Here is an 18848-nt window from a genome sequence, read left to right as displayed (position 1 = left end):
GCAAACAGAGCCAAAGAATCCCAAGACAACTAGAAACACTGAACAGCTTAATCCCCTGATGCTGTTTGCTCCAAGACAAAATTTAGATCCATTTTCCCATAGAGGTCTGACAATCTGCATCAATATATTTGCAGACACCAATTCCCAAAGTGGTATCAGCTGACAGGTTGGATATTGCAATACAAGTTTGCAAAAAGGTGTTAGCCAGGAAAGTACAATAAGGTGCTTGAAGGTTTATTTTTCAAAGAAATGCATTACTGCCATGTTTAAAAACAGTATCCCAAAGCCCCTTTTAAAATAAATAAAATAACAGAAAAAATTATTCAATAATTACTGTTGAATGCAGAAGAAAGCCACTGAACAGGAAAGTGCACTAGGGCAAGATTATTGACAGGAAAAGCTAGAGATCAAAAAGCATAATGAGAGACACCTGTAGTGGAAAGTGAAGAAATGCCAGGGGACTGGAGAACAAATAAGAGCTTGGAGGCTCTAGTCACCTCTTGTTTACAATTTTGGTAATACAGTTTTACAACAAGCCTGGTGGAAACCAGCCAAATTACTGTTGTTTCCTATGCTTAAGTCTATGGCAAGCTTATCATTGTACTGTAACATAAAAATATTGAAGTTGTTTGATAGAGAATCCTGACTATTATCTTCTCAACAATTTGCAGACAAACAGGATGGATATATACCAAACTGCATTACAAAATTTTTTGCTCCAGAAAGGACAGGTGAAAAATAATGAGTTTTAACTATAACAAAGAATGCAAGGTTTGGAAAAAATGCATATTTGCCAAAGAATGTTATCATCCCTAGACATTTTTGAATTTTTTTCTAAACCTACCAAAATAGTTTCTGAAGCAGTGACTCAACTCCATTACACACAAGAGCCCTGGCCACATATTGCTTTGAACTGAATGTGTTAATTGAGCTACTAGCAGGCATTCAGGTGTTAGTACATAAGAGAAAGCAATTACTGAAGAAGAAGCCTGGTTTAAACTCCCATTTGCAACAAGAATGAAAAAAGTCACCATCTATATAAAAAAGAAACAAGTGCTAATTATAGATTAAATTTAAACCATGTTTAAATCAGGAAGCTGAAGTGTACACATATTAAATTGTCCCTGCACTGAAACTTGAGAAACAAGGTATTTGTTACATGTAACTGAGGATCTATTGCCCTCTTTACATGCAAAAAAGTTAAGAATAGATGAAGCTGATAATATGTGACATGTTTATGCAATAAGCAAACTTTTTGCTTATAGGTACTTTGACTATAAACGTGAATATATATTGAAATATCTGGCTAACAGAAACATATAACTAACAATAATGCAAAGGAGATCAAGTGAGTAAGCCGTAAGAGATGTACATTAAAAAAACATGAAGAAACAGTGGTATTGATTTCAGTGAGACAAATTTAAATGAGTTAAAACATGCACAGTTAAGAATTAATGTATTTAGTTATCATCATAGCATACTCATAATTTTGTAGTTCATACAAAAGAATTTTAATGTTGAGAAAAGGTGTCTTCATAGCAATCAAATCCTGTTCCACCATTGAATTCAGAGGAAAGGCAAAAAAAAACAGGTCCCAAATATCTTTTATAGACATACCAGATGGGTTCTGCTTTGCATGATAATAAAGAGTAATGTACACCCTTTCTCCAGTCACCAAGTAAAAGTCCTACCTGTGTTTTTTTATGCCATTTGAAAGAGTCTCTCCACTTTTACAGGCTTTTTCTTCAGACATGCTGGATGTTATAGTATCACTAGAATCCACGCTGTCTTCAAATGAGTTGCTTGTCACAGTTTCAAATCCACTAAATGATTTTTCGGATTCTGAATCTGCAAGACAGGTGAACATCAATGGAGCAGACTTCAAGGCTAGAGACTTTCCACAGACTAATGGACACCTTTCTCACAAAGAGCACTGAAACCTAAGTAGCCTACACTGTACAAATGATAGCATTTGTCCAGTAAAAGCTTATTACTAGCGGAGGCCAAGTCTCTAGCAGAACATTGGTTAGAAAATTGTACAGCACCAAGGATTATGAGCTGGATGGTGAACTTAAATCAGACATCTAAACAGTAGCAGCAAAACATTTATCACTAATTTTAGTATTGGTGCAGATGCAATATGGCCCATCCCTTAACCATGGTTAAAAGGATAGAAAGGAGTTATAGGATAGCATTCCTTCCCAGCCCCTCCCCTCTTGAGGATGAAATCCCACCTGCTTTAATTATAGTTTACTACAGCAACCTCCCTGTCTTTGGTCTCCTAGTAGATTTTTACCAGCCAACGCTCCTTTGCCAAATCATTCATCTCTCTAGGCTGACTAGGTCATACTCTCCTTACATTCCTTCACTGTCTCATATCTTGTTACACTCCTGCCTGTGACCTATGCTCCCCTCTTTCAACCATCCTCAAGTCTCCTGCTCCCTGAAACAACTCTGCCCTTTCTCTTTTGCTGCCCTTTGCTTAGAACTGCTTCCCAGAACACCTGTATGGTGCTTTTGTTTACTTCCTTCAAAACTCTCCTTTTCTGTGAAGCCCTTGACACATTGCCGTAGCCTCCACTCCCTAATGAAAGCAAACTTCAGTACGTACAACCAAAACCAAACCAAAAATGCACATGCTTCCCTGTTTATTTTTGCCTCTGTTCCCTCACTTGTGTTAATACATATTATAGACTGTAAGCCCTTTGAGGCAGCAATCTGTTCTGCCATTCCTTGTAAAGCACCATGAACATGATAATGCTGCCATGTTAATAATAGGACACCACCTTTATGCTCTGCTAATTCTCACGAGGATCCACTTTTAGTTGTAGGATTTGAAATATGTATGGAACAAGACTGCAAAATAGGATTGCCCATTTCATGTAACCAGATAAGATGTTTACATTAAATATTAAAACTTCAAAACTCCTCCTTGCTTCAGTCCTTCCATATGAGGAATCAGTCTTGGACTCCATGTGTATGACATTTCACATAGCGAGCCCTACAGTTGACAGTTGAATATTCACTGGCTGCTGTCTTGAACATATGAAGCTGCCATACCAAAACAGACCATTGGCTTATCTACATCAGTACTGTTCACACTGCTTAGAGCAGCTCTTGAGGTTTCAGACCAGCGGCGTAGCTAAGCGGGTGCAGGGGGTAGCAGCTGCACCAGGCATCAAGCTTTATGGGGACAACAAGCTGAACTTGACACTAGTGACCAAAAATTGTGAAAATCTTCATATGAATGAATAATACCATCAAGTTATATATCATTGGAAAGATAATTTAATGCAGAGTGCAATGAGACAAACAGCACAGGAATATCTGCATCCTACCAAAGTTATGGCCAATTAACCAGAAAATAAAAACACAACTGACTTGTGGAACAAAAAGTGGATTTGTTTAACTCCAAACTGACCTATGAGACTGTTTGTTCTGAGTGCCAATGAGATATTATTATGATCCAACATGGAACCAATAACTTATTTACTTAATTAAATTTCATTTTGTCATGCGGGGGACTTCAAAATCTTCTTGGTTGCAGATAGATGCCTTAGCTATGCCACTAACTGGGGGGAGGCAGCAGAGCAATTGGGTGGTGAGCTGCTGGGGGAAGAGGTGGGTTCCTCCCAATTTTCACTTTTTAAAAAGCCTGGGTGTGATGTCACTTCCAGTTGTGACATCACTTCCGAGGCAACATTCTGAGCTTGGCACTGGGCTACACGAACATTGGCTACGCCACCATTTCAGACAGATCTTTCCCAGCCATTATGTGGAGATGTCAAGGACTGAAGCCCTTTGCAATGAAAAGCAGGTGTTCTGCCACTTAGCTATGGTTGCTTCCTCATCTTTTGGCATAAAACATTTTCAACACAAGGCTCCTTCAAGTCAAGCTATCACAACAAGCAAGTATAGAATCATCAACAGAACACTGCGAAACAAAGCTGGCCAGCAGCAGCCCAAACCAATAACTAAGGACAAATTTTGTTTAGTTAAGTCGTAAAATGAATGGTAATTAATTACCACTAGAATACGTAAGCCAGTGCACAAAGGAGTGGCAAGCGATCACTTTTACACATGAAAGTGGAGGGCAAGAGGTCTGGTCTAGCGGGTAGAGCCTCCGTTAGCCCGAACATAACATCAGAAGGTTGCCAGTTCAAGGACACCGGCAGCTCCCTGAAGAGACCTTGAAGCAGCTGACAAGCCGAGCTGAGTGATTCCGCCTGCTCTTGGTGTGAGCAAGAAGTGTCTTGGCTGCCCTCCATGTGAGAGATGGAACTGCTTGTCAGCCTGTGTGGGAGAACTGGAGGCCAGAAGTGAGACCAAACCAGGAAGATCTATTCTGAAATGTTGTTGATTCTTGAAAGAGAGAACCTCTATGATTGTAAAAATTCCCTTGAGGGATTTAGAAACGCCTGCCTATGTAAACCGCCTTGAATAAAGTCAGAGGAGTAATCCAATGACCAGAAAGGCGATATATAAATACCGAGTTAATAATAATAATAATAATAATTATTATTATTATTAATAAAGTAAAAGTATGCTTCTATCAGTCAGTCGAACTACTGCAGTGTGTAGTCATACACTCATCAGTAGTACTATTCTACCAGTATTACAGTTACTGTCAAGGAGTGCTGTGTCCCCCAGATGCTCTTCTGAATTAGACTCTACTATGACCACAGAGGTTCTATATTACACCCAGTATCCGAACATAACTGGTAAAGATGCAGAACTTCAGTATCAGTCAGGATACATGGGGAGGATGACAACACAGACCTTTTATAATGTATATATGGCATGTGCTGCAGACAAATCTGATCAAAAGGAAACACTGTTTCCCCATATGATGACAATGTAAAACATCAAGAACTGCAACATGTTGATTTTTTAAAGCAGGGGTATCCAAACCCCGGCCTGGGGGCCAGATGCTGTCCACGACAAGCCTCTATCCGATCTGCGGCAAGTCTCTGGACCCCTGCAAGCCTCTGGCCCGCTCAACCGAACTTGACCAGAGTTGTGCTCCAGTTGTGTCTGGGGCCGGGGAGGCCATGTGCCTCCCCTCAGAATGCCTTCTAAAGGCCTAAAAACATCCCTTCTTGATTTTCCTGAAAAACCAGAAGTAACTTTTTGAGCTGTCTGAAGACCTCAGGCTTTCTGAGGCATTGTGGCATGTTTGCAATAGTGCACACTGGCAGTAAGCTGGTGCGCACTGTTTAGGATTCGGCCCTTAGGCAGTGATGTAGCTAATGATTGTGTAACCTGGTGCCAAGCTCAAAATGTTTCCCCGGAAGTGACGTCACAACCAGAAGTTATTTCACAATGGGCTTTTTAAAAAGTGAAAATTGGGAGGAACCCCCCTCCTCCCCCAGCAGCTTGCCACTCACTTGCTCTGCTGCCTCCCCCCAGTCAGTGGCATAACTAAGGCATCTATCTGCTACCTGGGGTCAAAGAAGTTTTGTAGCCCTCCCCCAGACAAAAATCAAATTTAATTAAATAAATAAAAAGTGTGCCCCTGACTTGTTTGAAACACTATGCTGGGGTGAAGAGGGATGGTTATTCTCCCCCTGCTAAATATAAGTAGGACGCCACTTGAAAAAGTGCCTTTTTACCCAGTTAGCAGGGGTAACTATATTTTGATACATGGAAATAAGAGATCATAATGACACCTTATTAGTTTCATGCTGTATCATAACATGTCATTGCAACATGTCAATAATATAGTAACATGTCATTGGCTCTAAGAACAATCAGTCTCATAGGTCAGTTTTTAGTTAAGAAATCCACTTTTTGTTCCATAAGGCAGTTGTGTTTTCATTTTCTGGTTAATTGGCCATAACGTTTGATAGGATACAGATATTCCAATGCAGTTTGTTTCTTTGTATTCTGCATTAAATTATCTTTCCAATGATATATAACATGATTGTATTATTCCTACATACCAAGATTTTCACAATTTTGGTCACTAGTGTCAAGCTCAGCTTGTTGCCCCCCTAAAGCTTGATGCCCGGTGCAACTGCTACCTCCTGCACCTGCTTAGCTACGCCACTGCCCTTAGGCAACTATGGGGACAACTACATGCTGCAAAGAACATGAGTTAAGTTTACTTAGAATAGTGTTGAAGAAACTGCAGAAGAGGGATGAGTAGGATGGTTTTTAATATTGCTCACCCCTCGCTGAAGTTACAGTCAGGATTGTGTCCTTCCTGTGTGTTATTTCTAAAAGGAAAAAACTTCCCAATATAAAACTTTTTTCTGCTCAATTAATTTTTATGCAGGTTTCCACCCGCATGCAATACATATTCAGAGGAAAGCTGGTCTACCCTACTGACATTATCCATAAAGTTGAGAGGCCTAATTCCTGTATCCTGTTGGAGACATGGTCCCGACTTCTATTTGCCTATTCTAAGATGCCTTTGAAGTCTTAGCCATTTGAATGGTTTCAATGGCAGCAACAGTATTTGAAGCCCTGATTTATTATAGTGCATTTCTTACACCTGAAACATAAGTCCAATTCAATTTAAACTAATGCATTTTTGTAGTTCAACCTAGTAACATTTTTAATTGGTTTTCATACACAAAATGTGTGTATTGAAGTTGTTACCTGCCCTAAACACATATTAGCATTTGCTCAATACTCCTCCATAATAACTTACTAGCTTATTCTTGTCTCCACTTAAAAATGGAAAGGAGATAAAAGACAGTGAAGAAACAGCCCAGTAGAAAGCATGGCTTTTGTAGAATTATTAGGTTATGCTAGAAACTAGTGTTCACATATTCACTCCTTGTGGAGCAGATATCTCACTGCTCCAGCTCCAACAGTGAGAGGTCTTTAAAAGCCCGTAAACAGATCTTGTCAGGTTGTATGTACCTATATTCCTCTTGAACAAGAATCAGACTTGTGCAACCACTTTTGCCTTTAGGATTCATTTGCCAACACTTATCCTTTGGAGTACACTTTCCTTTGACACACCCTAAATCTGGGTTTCCCAAAATGTGGGTTGCAATCTAAGCATGGTGGGTTGTGAGTGCCCCCCATCCACCCACTGTTGCTTCAGTTCAGCTTTGAATTGGACCCATTCTGGAAGCATTAGAAGGTCTGGAGGCTTCTTTCAGGTCACGCTGGGCTGGTGGCCCATTTTCTTGACCTCCATAGGCCTCAGAATGGCCCACAGAAGCATCCAAAAGCAACTTCTAATTTTCAGATTGAACTTCTGGTTTGACCAGAAGTTGCTTCTGGACACTTCTGCAGGCCATTCTGAGGCCTACGGAGGCCAACAGAGTGGGTTGCTGGCCCAGCAAGACCCTGAAGGGCCCTCCAGAGATTCCTAAGAGGGCCTTGCCCCATGAGGAGGAGCATCGCATTGTAACCCACTGCAAAGGAGAAGGTGGGTTGCAGTGCTGGGAAGTTAGGAAGCTACTGCCCTAAACCCAGATTTACTCTTTGGAACAAGAACCTGCTTTTTTGCTTGTTAACCTGAAGTGCCATGTTAATCAGTTGTGCTATATTAAATACTACCACAACTCAACCCTAATCTTCAAACTACTAGGATTTTAATCATTACGAATCATAATTAAAACACACAATTAAAAAGTCATGGCTTGTCATGAATTCAATTTTAAATATATCACACTTACCTGAAACAGCATCATAGAATTGTTCCTCACTAAGGATGCTCAAAGGTGATGACCCTTTGACTAGTGACTGCTCTAATTCATGGTGTTCAGTGGCTAGTGTTTCTAGTGCTTCTGATAAGATCTTGTTTTTCTCAAGCTCATGCTCCAGTTTCAGATTCCTCACCTAAAAGTAGAAACAGGTATGAATAAAATCTCATCTTTCCTAAGAAAGTGAGACTCATAAAGTTACTTCAAGATTAGGGTCTAGTTTGCAACTAAACCATGTCAGCAAGCTCTTAACAGTAGACTGAGGACACAAGTTAGGTGCTTGTCTTGTGGCTTTGTCTCACCATCTAAAAGTGGTGAGAAATGTACAAACACAGAGGCTTAAAGAAAACAACTGGTCTATTTCAAGGCATGATGAAGGACAACATAAACTTACTATATGCTTATTCCACCTTTGCAAAGTTTACAAAACTGCTACTGTGAACTTGAGAAAGCAGAACAGTTAAAAGGTAGCTTAAATATGACAAAGAGCCCTGCTGGACTTTAAAGACAGACATACTTGTTGTGGCATGAATTTTATAGGACTGAGCTTCCTGGAATTAAAAGCTTTTCAGAAGCATGATAAACCAGACTTGCCCGTTAAACCTACAGGAGTTAGTGGCCCACAACATTTTTTTTTTAACCACTTCAGTATAAAACATTTGTTGGACACATGCAGCACCAATTGCCTTCTGATTTATTACCAACACTTCCTTGCTTTTAGCTTTTTTTGCTACCTTAAGAAGCATTGCTTCTTGTAAGCAATATTTGCTCACCTTAAGAAAGCAAGTATGTGGGAAATCCTTGTCCCTAGATCAGAATAGAGGTTTATCTGTTTTACATGTGGTGGTACTTCCCATTAGGGATCAGGTTCAAAGTTGGGGATGGCGCGAATAAGTTTTTAATTTTTATTTAATAGAACAAAACGCAAGATGAAGAGAAAAGGTGAGATTCTAGCACGTGGTTACAAATTCCATTGAACAGAGAGCCCAGCCAAACACAGAAAAATCAATGAATGAAATCCATTAAGAGTCCACTATTGAAGACAGTTACTTCAAATAGAAAATTACTCACCATCACTATTGGAAGCACCTATAAAGGGATACATGGCAAAAACTACACATGGTTCTTGGAGATATACACTTTACAGTGACAGGTTGCTCTTAAAGCAGGATGCTGATCTTATTACACAACAATCCTCATCTCATTCTCAGAACAGACAGTCATTTTTCCTGTTTTACCAGAGAGGGAGGTAGTGGTGAAGACAAGAGCCTCTTGCCTCCAGGTAACTAACGAGGTTTGGCTTTGAAACCAGTCTTTCAGATTTAATACTTCAACCACTGGTCTAAGGGCAACAGCAGCAACTCTCCAAAAGGTTCGTGTTCTCAAACAACCTGAACCTTCACAAGCAAATCTTTACTAGAAATCTAAGGCAACAGTGAACATAGAAGATTCCAGAATTTACCAAGTGAAACACTCATGAACAAACCCCCACTTTTTTTTTTTTTTTTTTAAGTGAACACCCAGCTTGGATTTCTTGGGACACTGCTGAGAGCTAGTTTTGTAGTATGATTAGTGAATACATTCAAAACCACATAAAACATGTCTTTTTTTTCCTTTTTTTTTTTAAGAAAAAGCTAATCAAACATTTCAGCACTTCATATCAGGGACTCCCAATTAAAGGAGGCATCTCTGTCATAGAATGATAAGGTGGTTGACGCGCATGTCTGAAAAACTTGGCCAAAAACTACAGCAATGCTTCATACCAAGTGACTCAATGGCCCTCAAAGGGACACAAAGTCATTAAAAAAATATAGGCTTTTTAAAATAGAGCAGCCATATCACAATTCCAACAAATGAAAGCCTATAGAAAATAGAAGGTCATAGAAATTAGAAGGGCAGGTGGGAAGAAATTCCTGGATTAAGAAAGTATTCTTCCCTTTGCTTCCAATTCCCCACAATGAAGACAACCAATGATAAAAATAATATCCATCAGTTCCATGAATGACAGAGGCAGTATACATGCTCCATAAACCCCATAGCTCAGATTAGTAAGAAGCATGACTATCACTGGGGGGGGGGGAGGTCTCCTGCCCTGGAAACAAGTTCATGTAGGGTGCAGTCCTAACCCCTTACGTCAGTGCTTTCCAGCAGTGGCACAGCGGTGCCAATGGGACATGTGCTGCATCCTGCAGTTGGGGGAAAATCATGGAGGCCTCCTCAAAGTAAGGGAATGTTTGTTCCCTTACCTCGGAGTTGCATTGCTCTTATGGCGGTGCTGGAAAGCACCAACGTAAAGGGTTAGGATTGCGCCCGTAGTGTGCACATGCGCACAAACAAGTGTATGGCTTGAAGTTCAATTGCACAGAGATTCTTATGCAGAAAGCTACAACTGTAAAGTTCTTGCATTTTAAACAAACGCCTTGTGACACTGAAATATCCTTCCATTAGAGGACATACACAGTTCAATCTTATGTTTTTCCCTACCACAGCATGCAGCTGAGCCAAAACAGGCAGTGCTGCATGCGATGGTGGGGGTAGCAATCAGGAGGCTTGGGAGAGGTAAGTGAAAATATTTTTGCCAATGCATCGAACCTTGTGCCAGCTCTGTAGCTGAAGCAAGTCTGAGGAGATAAAGGGAGCAAGCTGGTGGTCCCTGGGGAGGATACCATCCAATGCAAGTTAACCATGCTGAGTGCCGCCATCCCCTTCTGCCTCCAATATGCCACCTGCTCTCCCCGTTCTACCTTTCCCACCAATTCATTTCCATTTGTGGGCCTTCTTTGCCCCATCACTGTGCACAGAGCCTATGCATCTTCTCCAGTGGCGGTCTGGAAGCACATGGCTACATGTGTTTCTGGACGAATAAAGGCTGTTCATGACAGCTGAAAAGGATGTTCCACCAGTGGATTAGATCGCAATTCTACATTCCAGTATTTAAGCAAATGGTGTAGAAGCCTCCGGACTGCCCTCCCACCACCCTCCCCACACACCCACACTGCCTGGCACAAATGTACCTGTGCTGACTGGCGCAGGGAAGTGACCTGGCGCAGCCGAGCCTGCACATGCCTTCGCACTGGCCCAGTTGGCTCTCGAGTAGACGCAAACATATCTTATGGCATGTTTGCGACACCCTGAGCAGCATGGGACAACCCTGTGCCAGCACACCACCCTTTTAGGATTGCAACCTTAATTATTTAACTCCCTTCCCCCTTGGTGTCTTAAAATTATTTAAAATCAACCACCGTGTCCCTATGTATTGTAAACACTGGCAAAGTGGTGAGGGAGAACAAGAGTCTATACTATGCCTACAATCCAGTCAAGTTAAGCAGTTCTATATCCTATTCATTTGAAATCCTCCATTTCTATTTAATTTTGTGAGGGTGAATCAAGGAGTGAGAGCTTTGGCTATTTGTGCAGACTACAGTCCACAAGTTTCTTGTTTGCAGTATGGACACAGTACATGTGAAACATTTTGTTGAAATGACTGAATGCTGGGATAAGGGATTAAGTCAGACAGAACTTTAATATAAAGCCCCAAACTAAGAAAGAACAGTCTAATATTATGTTCCACATGAACATTCTCTTGACAGGTTAGTCTTAGTGTTTCTCAAGTTGTGGGTCGGGATGCACTAGGTGGGTTGTGAGCCAATTTTAGATGGGTCCCCATTCATTTTAATATTTTATATATTTTATTTTTAATATATTAGACTTGGTGCTACCATGGTATGTAACTGCAATTGGGAAAATGTTACACATCTGTACTTTTAACAGGCTACTATGTTATGCTTTTAACAGTGATAGTCAAGGGGACTTACTCTGGATAAGTGTGGGTAGGATTGCAGCCTAGGATTGTTAAAAATTATCTTGCTTGATGACGTTACTTCCAGTTATGACATCACTTACAGTGGGTCCTGACAGATTCTCATTCTAAAAAGTGGGTCCCGGTGCTAGAAGTTTGAGAACCACTAGACTAACTATTAATGGTTAATTCATTTGAATGACTCTTTATGTCATCAATTTATATTGTAGCAGTTTATATTGCATTTTATATTGTAGCATCCAAGTACAATTAAAATTAATAGTTAAACATATTGTGGACTAAGGTTGCAATCCTGCACACTATTTCCTGGGAGTAAGCCCTATTGAACACAATTGAATTTACTTCTGAGTAGACATGCATAGGCTTGTGCTGTTAGTCCAAATGACTTTACTCACCACTATTGAGATGAGTATGCCTTGCAAAGTTGGTTCTTACTTCCAAGTTTGAGAAGTTCTTTCACACACTTAACAAATGCAACACTAAACCAGTTTTTGGCCCCAGGCTCACACACGCACTCTGACATATGGGGATAGATAACTTGCAATCTTTGTTAGTGAAAAGGATCACACTAGACAAATAAAGACTTGTGCTTGTCTGCAAACCAGGAACAAACTCACATCTGCAAAGCTAGTTTGAAGAGAAGTGTACGCCTGGTCAGATGAAGAGCAAACTATGGTTTGCTGCAAACGAAGATTTTAAGCTACTATGTGAGGGCACCCAACTGATTTTTGGTTTGGTATACAGCTAAATAGCCCCTTAGTATAACATTTACTTTCCACATTTTTGTACCACCCTTCCTCCAAGGAGTTCAGAGTTGTGTACATAGTTCTTTCCTTCCTTTTGCCCTCATAACAACCCTGTGAGGTAGGTTAGGATGAGAGACAGTGACTGGCCCAAAGTCACCCTGAAATCTTCATGACTGAACCTGGATTTGAATGTGACCTTCCAGACCCAAGTCCAACTCCCAAGCCATTACATCTGCTTATTATAATATAGCCCAGCAAGTTACTTTTGCAGTTACGTACTAATTTTCCAGTCTCAATTCAAAAGCTGCAAGAAATAGAGAATGTAGGTTAGATGGGCTCTTTTTATCCACAGGTTCCAAACCCATGGATTTGACTTGCCGTGGCTTCCAAACCCATGGTGGAAGGCCCCACCTGACCTCCTGGATGCACCTTATAGTTAGGTCTGGGAGACTTTCAGAGGCCTTGAGAGCCATGCTGCCTCTCTGGGCCTCAGAACACCTCTGGAAGCAACCAGAAGATACTTCTGGAGTTCAGGCGAGAGCCCTGACTTGCAGACTCTGTTATCTGCAGGTTTCGGCATCTGCAGGAGTTCTGAGAATAGAATCCCTGCGGATGCCAAGGGCCGACTGTACCTCTCCTTGTAAACTTGATTCCTCAAAATTCTTTGATTTGAAACACATTAAAACTAAACCGAAGCTATGTTCAGTAATTTTATAGCATTTTACAATCCAGCCATAGTACTTTGAGATCTACTAAGACAATCCTATACCCACTTTCCTGGAGTAAGCCCCATTAAACCCAACTGAACTTACTTCTGAGCAGACAAGCATAGGATTGTGTTGTAAGGTGATGTATTGCATACCTTCCAGAATCTTTAGAATGAGAGAGATGAAGACCTGGTACTCAACATTTTTTGCCGCATGCTACAGTAGCAATACAAGTGCATTTTACATACTGGACCTGAGCATATCTACAGCTAAAAAGAGTCCAATTACTACCACCACCTCCAGTAACAAACTATCCTTTTTCTATTTGTAAAGTTCTCTGTGGAACCTTGCACTCTAAAGCACATTCTAGTCCTGGCTGAACTTTTATGATGTCACATTCATGCGCCAGCTCAGAAGATTCAATCAGCACCAAAATACATTACAACTGTTTTCATAAGCAGTGAATTGAGAAATCATGCAGTGTAGTGATAGTGTTGGACTAGGACTGGAGAAACCCAAGTTCAATGAACCATGAAGCTTGCTCAGAGACTCTGAGCCTAGCCTACTACCATCTTTCAGCCTAACCTACCTCAAAGGGTTGCTGTGAGGATAAAATGGGGAAGGAGTGGGAGAAAGAATCTTGTATGCTGCCTTGAGATCCATGAAGGACGAACATGATAGAACAGCGTTTCTCAGACTGTGGGTTGGGACCCCACTAAGTGGGTCACGAGCCAACTTCAGGTGAGTCCCCGTTCATTTCAATTTTTTATTTTAAATATATTAGACTTGATGCTACCATGGTATGTGACTGCATTTGGGAAAATGTGACAGATCTGTGCTTTTTATAGGCTACTATGTATATTCTTTCAACAATGATAGTCAATGGGACTTACTCCTGGGTACGTGTGGGTAGGATTGCAGCCTAGGATTGTTAAAAATTTTCCTGCTTGAAGATGTCACTTCCAGTCATTACATCACTTCCAGTGGGTTCTGACAGAATCTCATTCTAAAAAGTGGGTCCCGGTTCTAAATGTGTGAGAACCACTGTGATAGAAAAAAATGAATAAAAATAGAGCAGCTTACATTCACATTTCTAGAGATGGCTGTAGTTAATAAAAGAGGTAAGAGAATGCTATTGGAAATGGTTCTGAAACCTCAAAGCAAAATAAATGTTAAGGTAGTGTTTTTCATTCTTATTTGTACTTCTGTTTACAACAATATATTCTCAGGTCAACAGCCCAGTTCAGATGTTACATTTCCAGTCCAACCAGACACTGTTTGTTGAGCTGGAATTGAGTGACAAGCTTAAGCACTCTCTTCTCCCCTTATGCACATTCAGTTTAAAGAGACTTTATTAAACTAGTTGGCAGGACATCTGAATTAGGCAACGGGCAGCCCAATCCTGAGCTGCCAGGGGCACCCAGGCTCGGTGGCACCGAGAACGGCTGCCGCCAGATCCTGTGCACCCTGTGCTACTGCGGGAGGCGCCTTGGGAGAAGGGATTTTCATTCCCTGCCCCGGGTAAGGTAAGCAGCCTGCAATGGTAGCCCTGGGTAGCCGGCAGCCCCGGTAAGGTAAAGGTGCCTGTGTAGGGCACGGGGCCCTCCATGAGTGCCTTGGATCCTACTGGATGCAAGCAGAGCTCCATGGACCCGCCTCCCTCCCCACGTCACGCCAGTCCACCCCCTCCCCGCGTCACACCTCCCCCCGCCCTCTCTCCGTGCCCCGCCAGCCTCCTCCCTCCCCGGAACGCCTCATCCCCACCTCCGCTTACTGTGCTGCAGATCGGTGGTCCAGGAGACCACTGAGCCGCAGAGGCTGCATGACCGCCCCGCGCTAGCCCACCACTGGCCGGTGCTGGGCTAGCACGGGCGGGAGCCTGGCGGTGAGACTCGCAAACGTGCCTTACGGCCTATTTGCAACAGTGCTCAGTGGCACGAAGCCATGCCGCCAAGCACAGGATTGTACTCTGTGTCATGAATACTACCTACAAACCAGGATTATACTGGCATATTTTTGAAACATTTGTTAGTTTAGCCAAAAAATAAAGTCCACATCTTCATATAAATACTTATAATAATAATACTGTTAATAACAACATCTCACATCTTCCAGGCAGCATGTCAAAAGTGATGAAGAGACATCTTGCAGCACAAAATGCACATGCTATTTATAGCTGGGATATAACTCCTAAAGGACCATTGTAAACTGGGATAACAGAAAGGCACAAGAGATTGCTTTGTCAGCCTCTGAAACCCTCTGAAAGTCTATAGCAGCGATTTTGAACCTTTTTCATCTCACGGCACACCGACAAGGCACTAAAATTGTCAAGGCACTCCATCAGGTTTTTTTCACTGACAAGACACATCGTGCTGCTGCTATGGAGCTCTAATCCCCCAACTGCCTTATTAATAAAGGTCCCTCCCCAAAGTCCTGCAGCACATCTGCAGCACACCAGTGTGCCATGGCACAGTGGTTGAAAATTGCTGATCTATAGTATAGCTGAGGGAAACTAGAAGTTTGTACCTGCGCTTGAGATTTCCCTACATGAGCTCTGAATACAGTACTGAAAGACTTGATGCTGAGTCCTCAAGAACATACTAATTAGAACAGTGGCTCCTAAACTTGAGTTGCGGCTCCCCAGGGAGCCATGGAAACCAGCCAGAGGAGCCAAAGAATTCTTATGAAAAACCCACCACCTGTGACAATCAAGACGACCCTCCCTTATGGGCCATGTAATCTGTTTATTGCCCTTAGGGTAATCAAGTGGCCAAAAACCCATATAACCACCTGACACCCCTCAGGTCTTCCCAATTCCACTTACCAATTGCTCTTTAACCGTAGAGCTTCCAATCTTGGTAGCCAGGTCAAATTTGGAGAACCCTCCCTGGAACCGTGCTCCAGTCTGAGCCCCCTTGGACTCAGCTTGAATCTCTGAGCAGGCTCCTAGTACTGGGTCTCCAGGTTCCACCCAGTCACACTGGATTAACTCCCACAACCAGTCCCCTTTGCTTCACCAGTCCCAATAATCCAGTCAGTTGTAATAGATAGGATTCATTGAATATAATGAATACAGACATTCACTGTATCATACAGTTATACAGACAGCACTGTATCAGTCAAAGGTTTTAGAATTAAGGATAGAGCATACCAATACAATACAACACTCAGCACTAATAAAACAATAAAGAAATAACTCCTAATTCTAACTATCACTCACCAAAGTCACAGATTTCCAAAGCCCAGTCTAACCCATCTTGCTGCAGTCAAGTTGGGTCCCTCTTGCCAGAATGGTCAAAGCTCAGGCCCCCTCAGCCAGAGGCAAAGTGAGAACAAAGAAAAGCTCTTTCCCCTCACCTTTATAGATCTCCCGACCTACCTACCAATCAGAACTCTGTTCCAGCCAAACATTCTAGGAGTGGATGTGCCACAAGCCTTCTTACTCATGGTGGAATCTCCCCTCCCAACCTGAGAAGTTCACAGCTGTACCTTGTTGTTAATCAAGTTGGCCTTGAAGCCCACTTGGTAGTTGGTATGGTATTGAAAAGCCCTGTGAAGCAGCCTGCTCCAGTTTTCTCAGAGCTAGTATGCACTAATTAGAAGTTGGTTACAGCTGGGGCCTTGAACTCAGGCCTAGCACCATGGCTACAAGAAGAAACTTTCCCTGTTCAGATGTTACCTGGTTCTCAATATTCACTTTTCTGTCACACCACCCTATACAATGTATGGGATTGTAGCCCTTATGGAGAGCAGCAGCCAATGGCCCAGTAGGTCAAGGGAGCTGCCAGTCAAAAAAAGTTTGGGAATCACCAGGTTAGATCAAAGGAAAATGAGGGAAGGAGGGTGACAACAGTGGAATAAAGGGGAGGGAGAAAAGACGTAAAGGATATTTGTATCCCACCCTTCTCGTCCTGCAAAGTGCTCAAGGTGGCTCACTACATATTTCTCACCTTTTGATCAAAATGATTTTGGAGTCATTTGGTTTAGATTCATTAAAAAAATATGTATATACTGTACTCAGACAGAACTCTCCATAATAGGTGCCTACCCCCACAAAACATAATATAAAATAGATGGAAGGAGGAAGTAGCAAAGGATGATGTGTGCATCAGTTACATATAAGGGAAGAGTTATTGTTGAGCATGAGAATTAAGCCAATGGCTTAAAATATAGGTTTTGGAGAAAAAATTTGAAGAAAGTAAGAAAGGTGGCATCCCATGCTCAAAGAGAGAATACGAAATTCATTGATTCTTTGGTCATCAGATACGGTATTAACACCACAGGTGAATTCTTGTACACGTAACCAGACTTGACTATTTTAAAAAATCATATCAACATGTACTTTCCAGAAATGAATGCAAAATTAAAGTCTTTTCACATATTTTTCCTTCACAGGTCATTTCCATATAGGCAATGTGTGTTGCACAACCACAATGGGCAACAAATGCACATGCCTCTTTCACTCTCTGTACTGCACTCATCAGATGCTACTTTGCACGTGAGGGGACACAGTTTCCTACTCTGAAAGGATATCCATGTAGGAAATTCATCATGGCTAACAAGGCCCTGAGATAATCTAATAAAGGGGTGTCAAACCCGTGTCATGGAGGGCTGAAGTTAGCATTCATGGTGACATCATTAAGTAGGAAGTGACATCATAGAAATAAGCACTTTGTTCTCACATAGAAACTCATTAGCTGCAAATGACAGAAGAAAAGATGTGTAAATCTTGTTCATATTTTCAAAATATGAGAGCCTAATTATAACTGGGGCCGGATAAATTGCTTCCAGGGGCCGCATTTGGCCCACAAGCCTTATGTTTGACTCCCCTGTACTAATAAGTACATAAAAAACCCTGCTGGAGCAGGCTTAAGTTCCACCTATTCCAGTGTTTTCCCACAGTGGTCAGCCAGATACTTCTAGTGACCTCATAAACAGGGCCTGAAGGCAACAGCGCTTCTTTGTTTCCCAGTAACTGGTTTGCTGGGGCATATTGGTCTGAACCTGGGGGTTCAATTTATGTTGGTGAACGGCCATTGACCTATCCTCTCAAAATAGCTTCAGCAAGTGGTACAATTGAAAAGTAAATATACAAATTTTCATTTGAAAATGATTATGAGAAAAACTACTATAGAAACTGTAGATAAAAGAAGCACTACAACAAAAAGAAAAAGAGTAAAGGCCACCATTGCTGCAACCCTCCCAAAAACTGGTCTATTAAAATACTCAGCTGAGTGAAGCCAGTTCCACAAAAAGTAAAAGGACAGAAGTTATGTTAATTCAGATGCCCAAAGTATGCACATTCACTTGTGTCACTGAAGTCAATGGGACTTACTTTTCAAAAAGATATCGCATTTGCTAGATTACTACTTGACTTCTGCTACGTGATCTGAGTGAAATGATCAGCTTTCAACCTCTCAGTGTCTCAGAGTCTCTATTTCATACCTCTGAAATACAAAATTATCTGTTTTAAGATTGGCACATACTGCATTTTTAAAGCATCTATATCAAGTTTTTCCTTCTCTCTGATGAGCTGCCTTCCCAGGCTAAGAGACCCATTTACCCAGTGGCTGTTTAGTCGCCTCTTAGGACAAGTACAGCCAAACTGAGGGCCTATTCTATTTTTTTAGATTGTGAGCCCTTTTGGGACAGGGAGCCATTATTTATTTGATTTTTCTCTGTAAACCGCTTTGTGAACTTTTAGTTGAAAAGCGGTATATAAATACAGTTAATAATAATAATTAATAATATTCTTATTCCCAGTCCCCAGAGGAAAACTCTGATTCCAAACTTCCACTGCCTTGTGGCTACATACAGTTATGGAAAAGGCTTCAGGAGTCAACCTCGAGGCAAAATCCGGAGCCAGAGTCCCTGAGGCAGTCCATGGCTGAACACAGTCACGTTCTGGCAA

General features: G+C 41.6%; 1 protein-coding gene across 3 annotated transcripts in view; it reads right to left on the bottom strand.

Annotated features, from left to right (window-relative positions):
- OSBPL1A (oxysterol binding protein like 1A) overlaps positions 1-18848 on the bottom strand; it is a 98671-nt gene that overhangs the window by 31959 nt on the left and 47864 nt on the right. For all 3 annotated transcript variants that reach the window (XM_066623449.1, XM_066623450.1, XM_066623452.1), the window contains 2 exons: positions 7638-7800; positions 1692-1848 (listed from right to left, as the gene is read on the bottom strand). In XM_066623449.1, the coding sequence (XP_066479546.1) occupies positions 1692-1848; positions 7638-7800 (320 nt within the window). The remainder of the gene's footprint in view (positions 1-1691; positions 1849-7637; positions 7801-18848) is intronic.

Source organism: Tiliqua scincoides, chromosome 4 (assembly GCF_035046505.1).
Source record: "Tiliqua scincoides isolate rTilSci1 chromosome 4, rTilSci1.hap2, whole genome shotgun sequence".
In the NCBI taxonomy this organism is placed as follows: Eukaryota; Metazoa; Chordata; class Lepidosauria; order Squamata; family Scincidae; genus Tiliqua; species Tiliqua scincoides.
The sequence above is the reverse complement of the archived record's forward strand: the minus strand, read 5'-3'. Positions and strand labels throughout refer to the sequence as shown.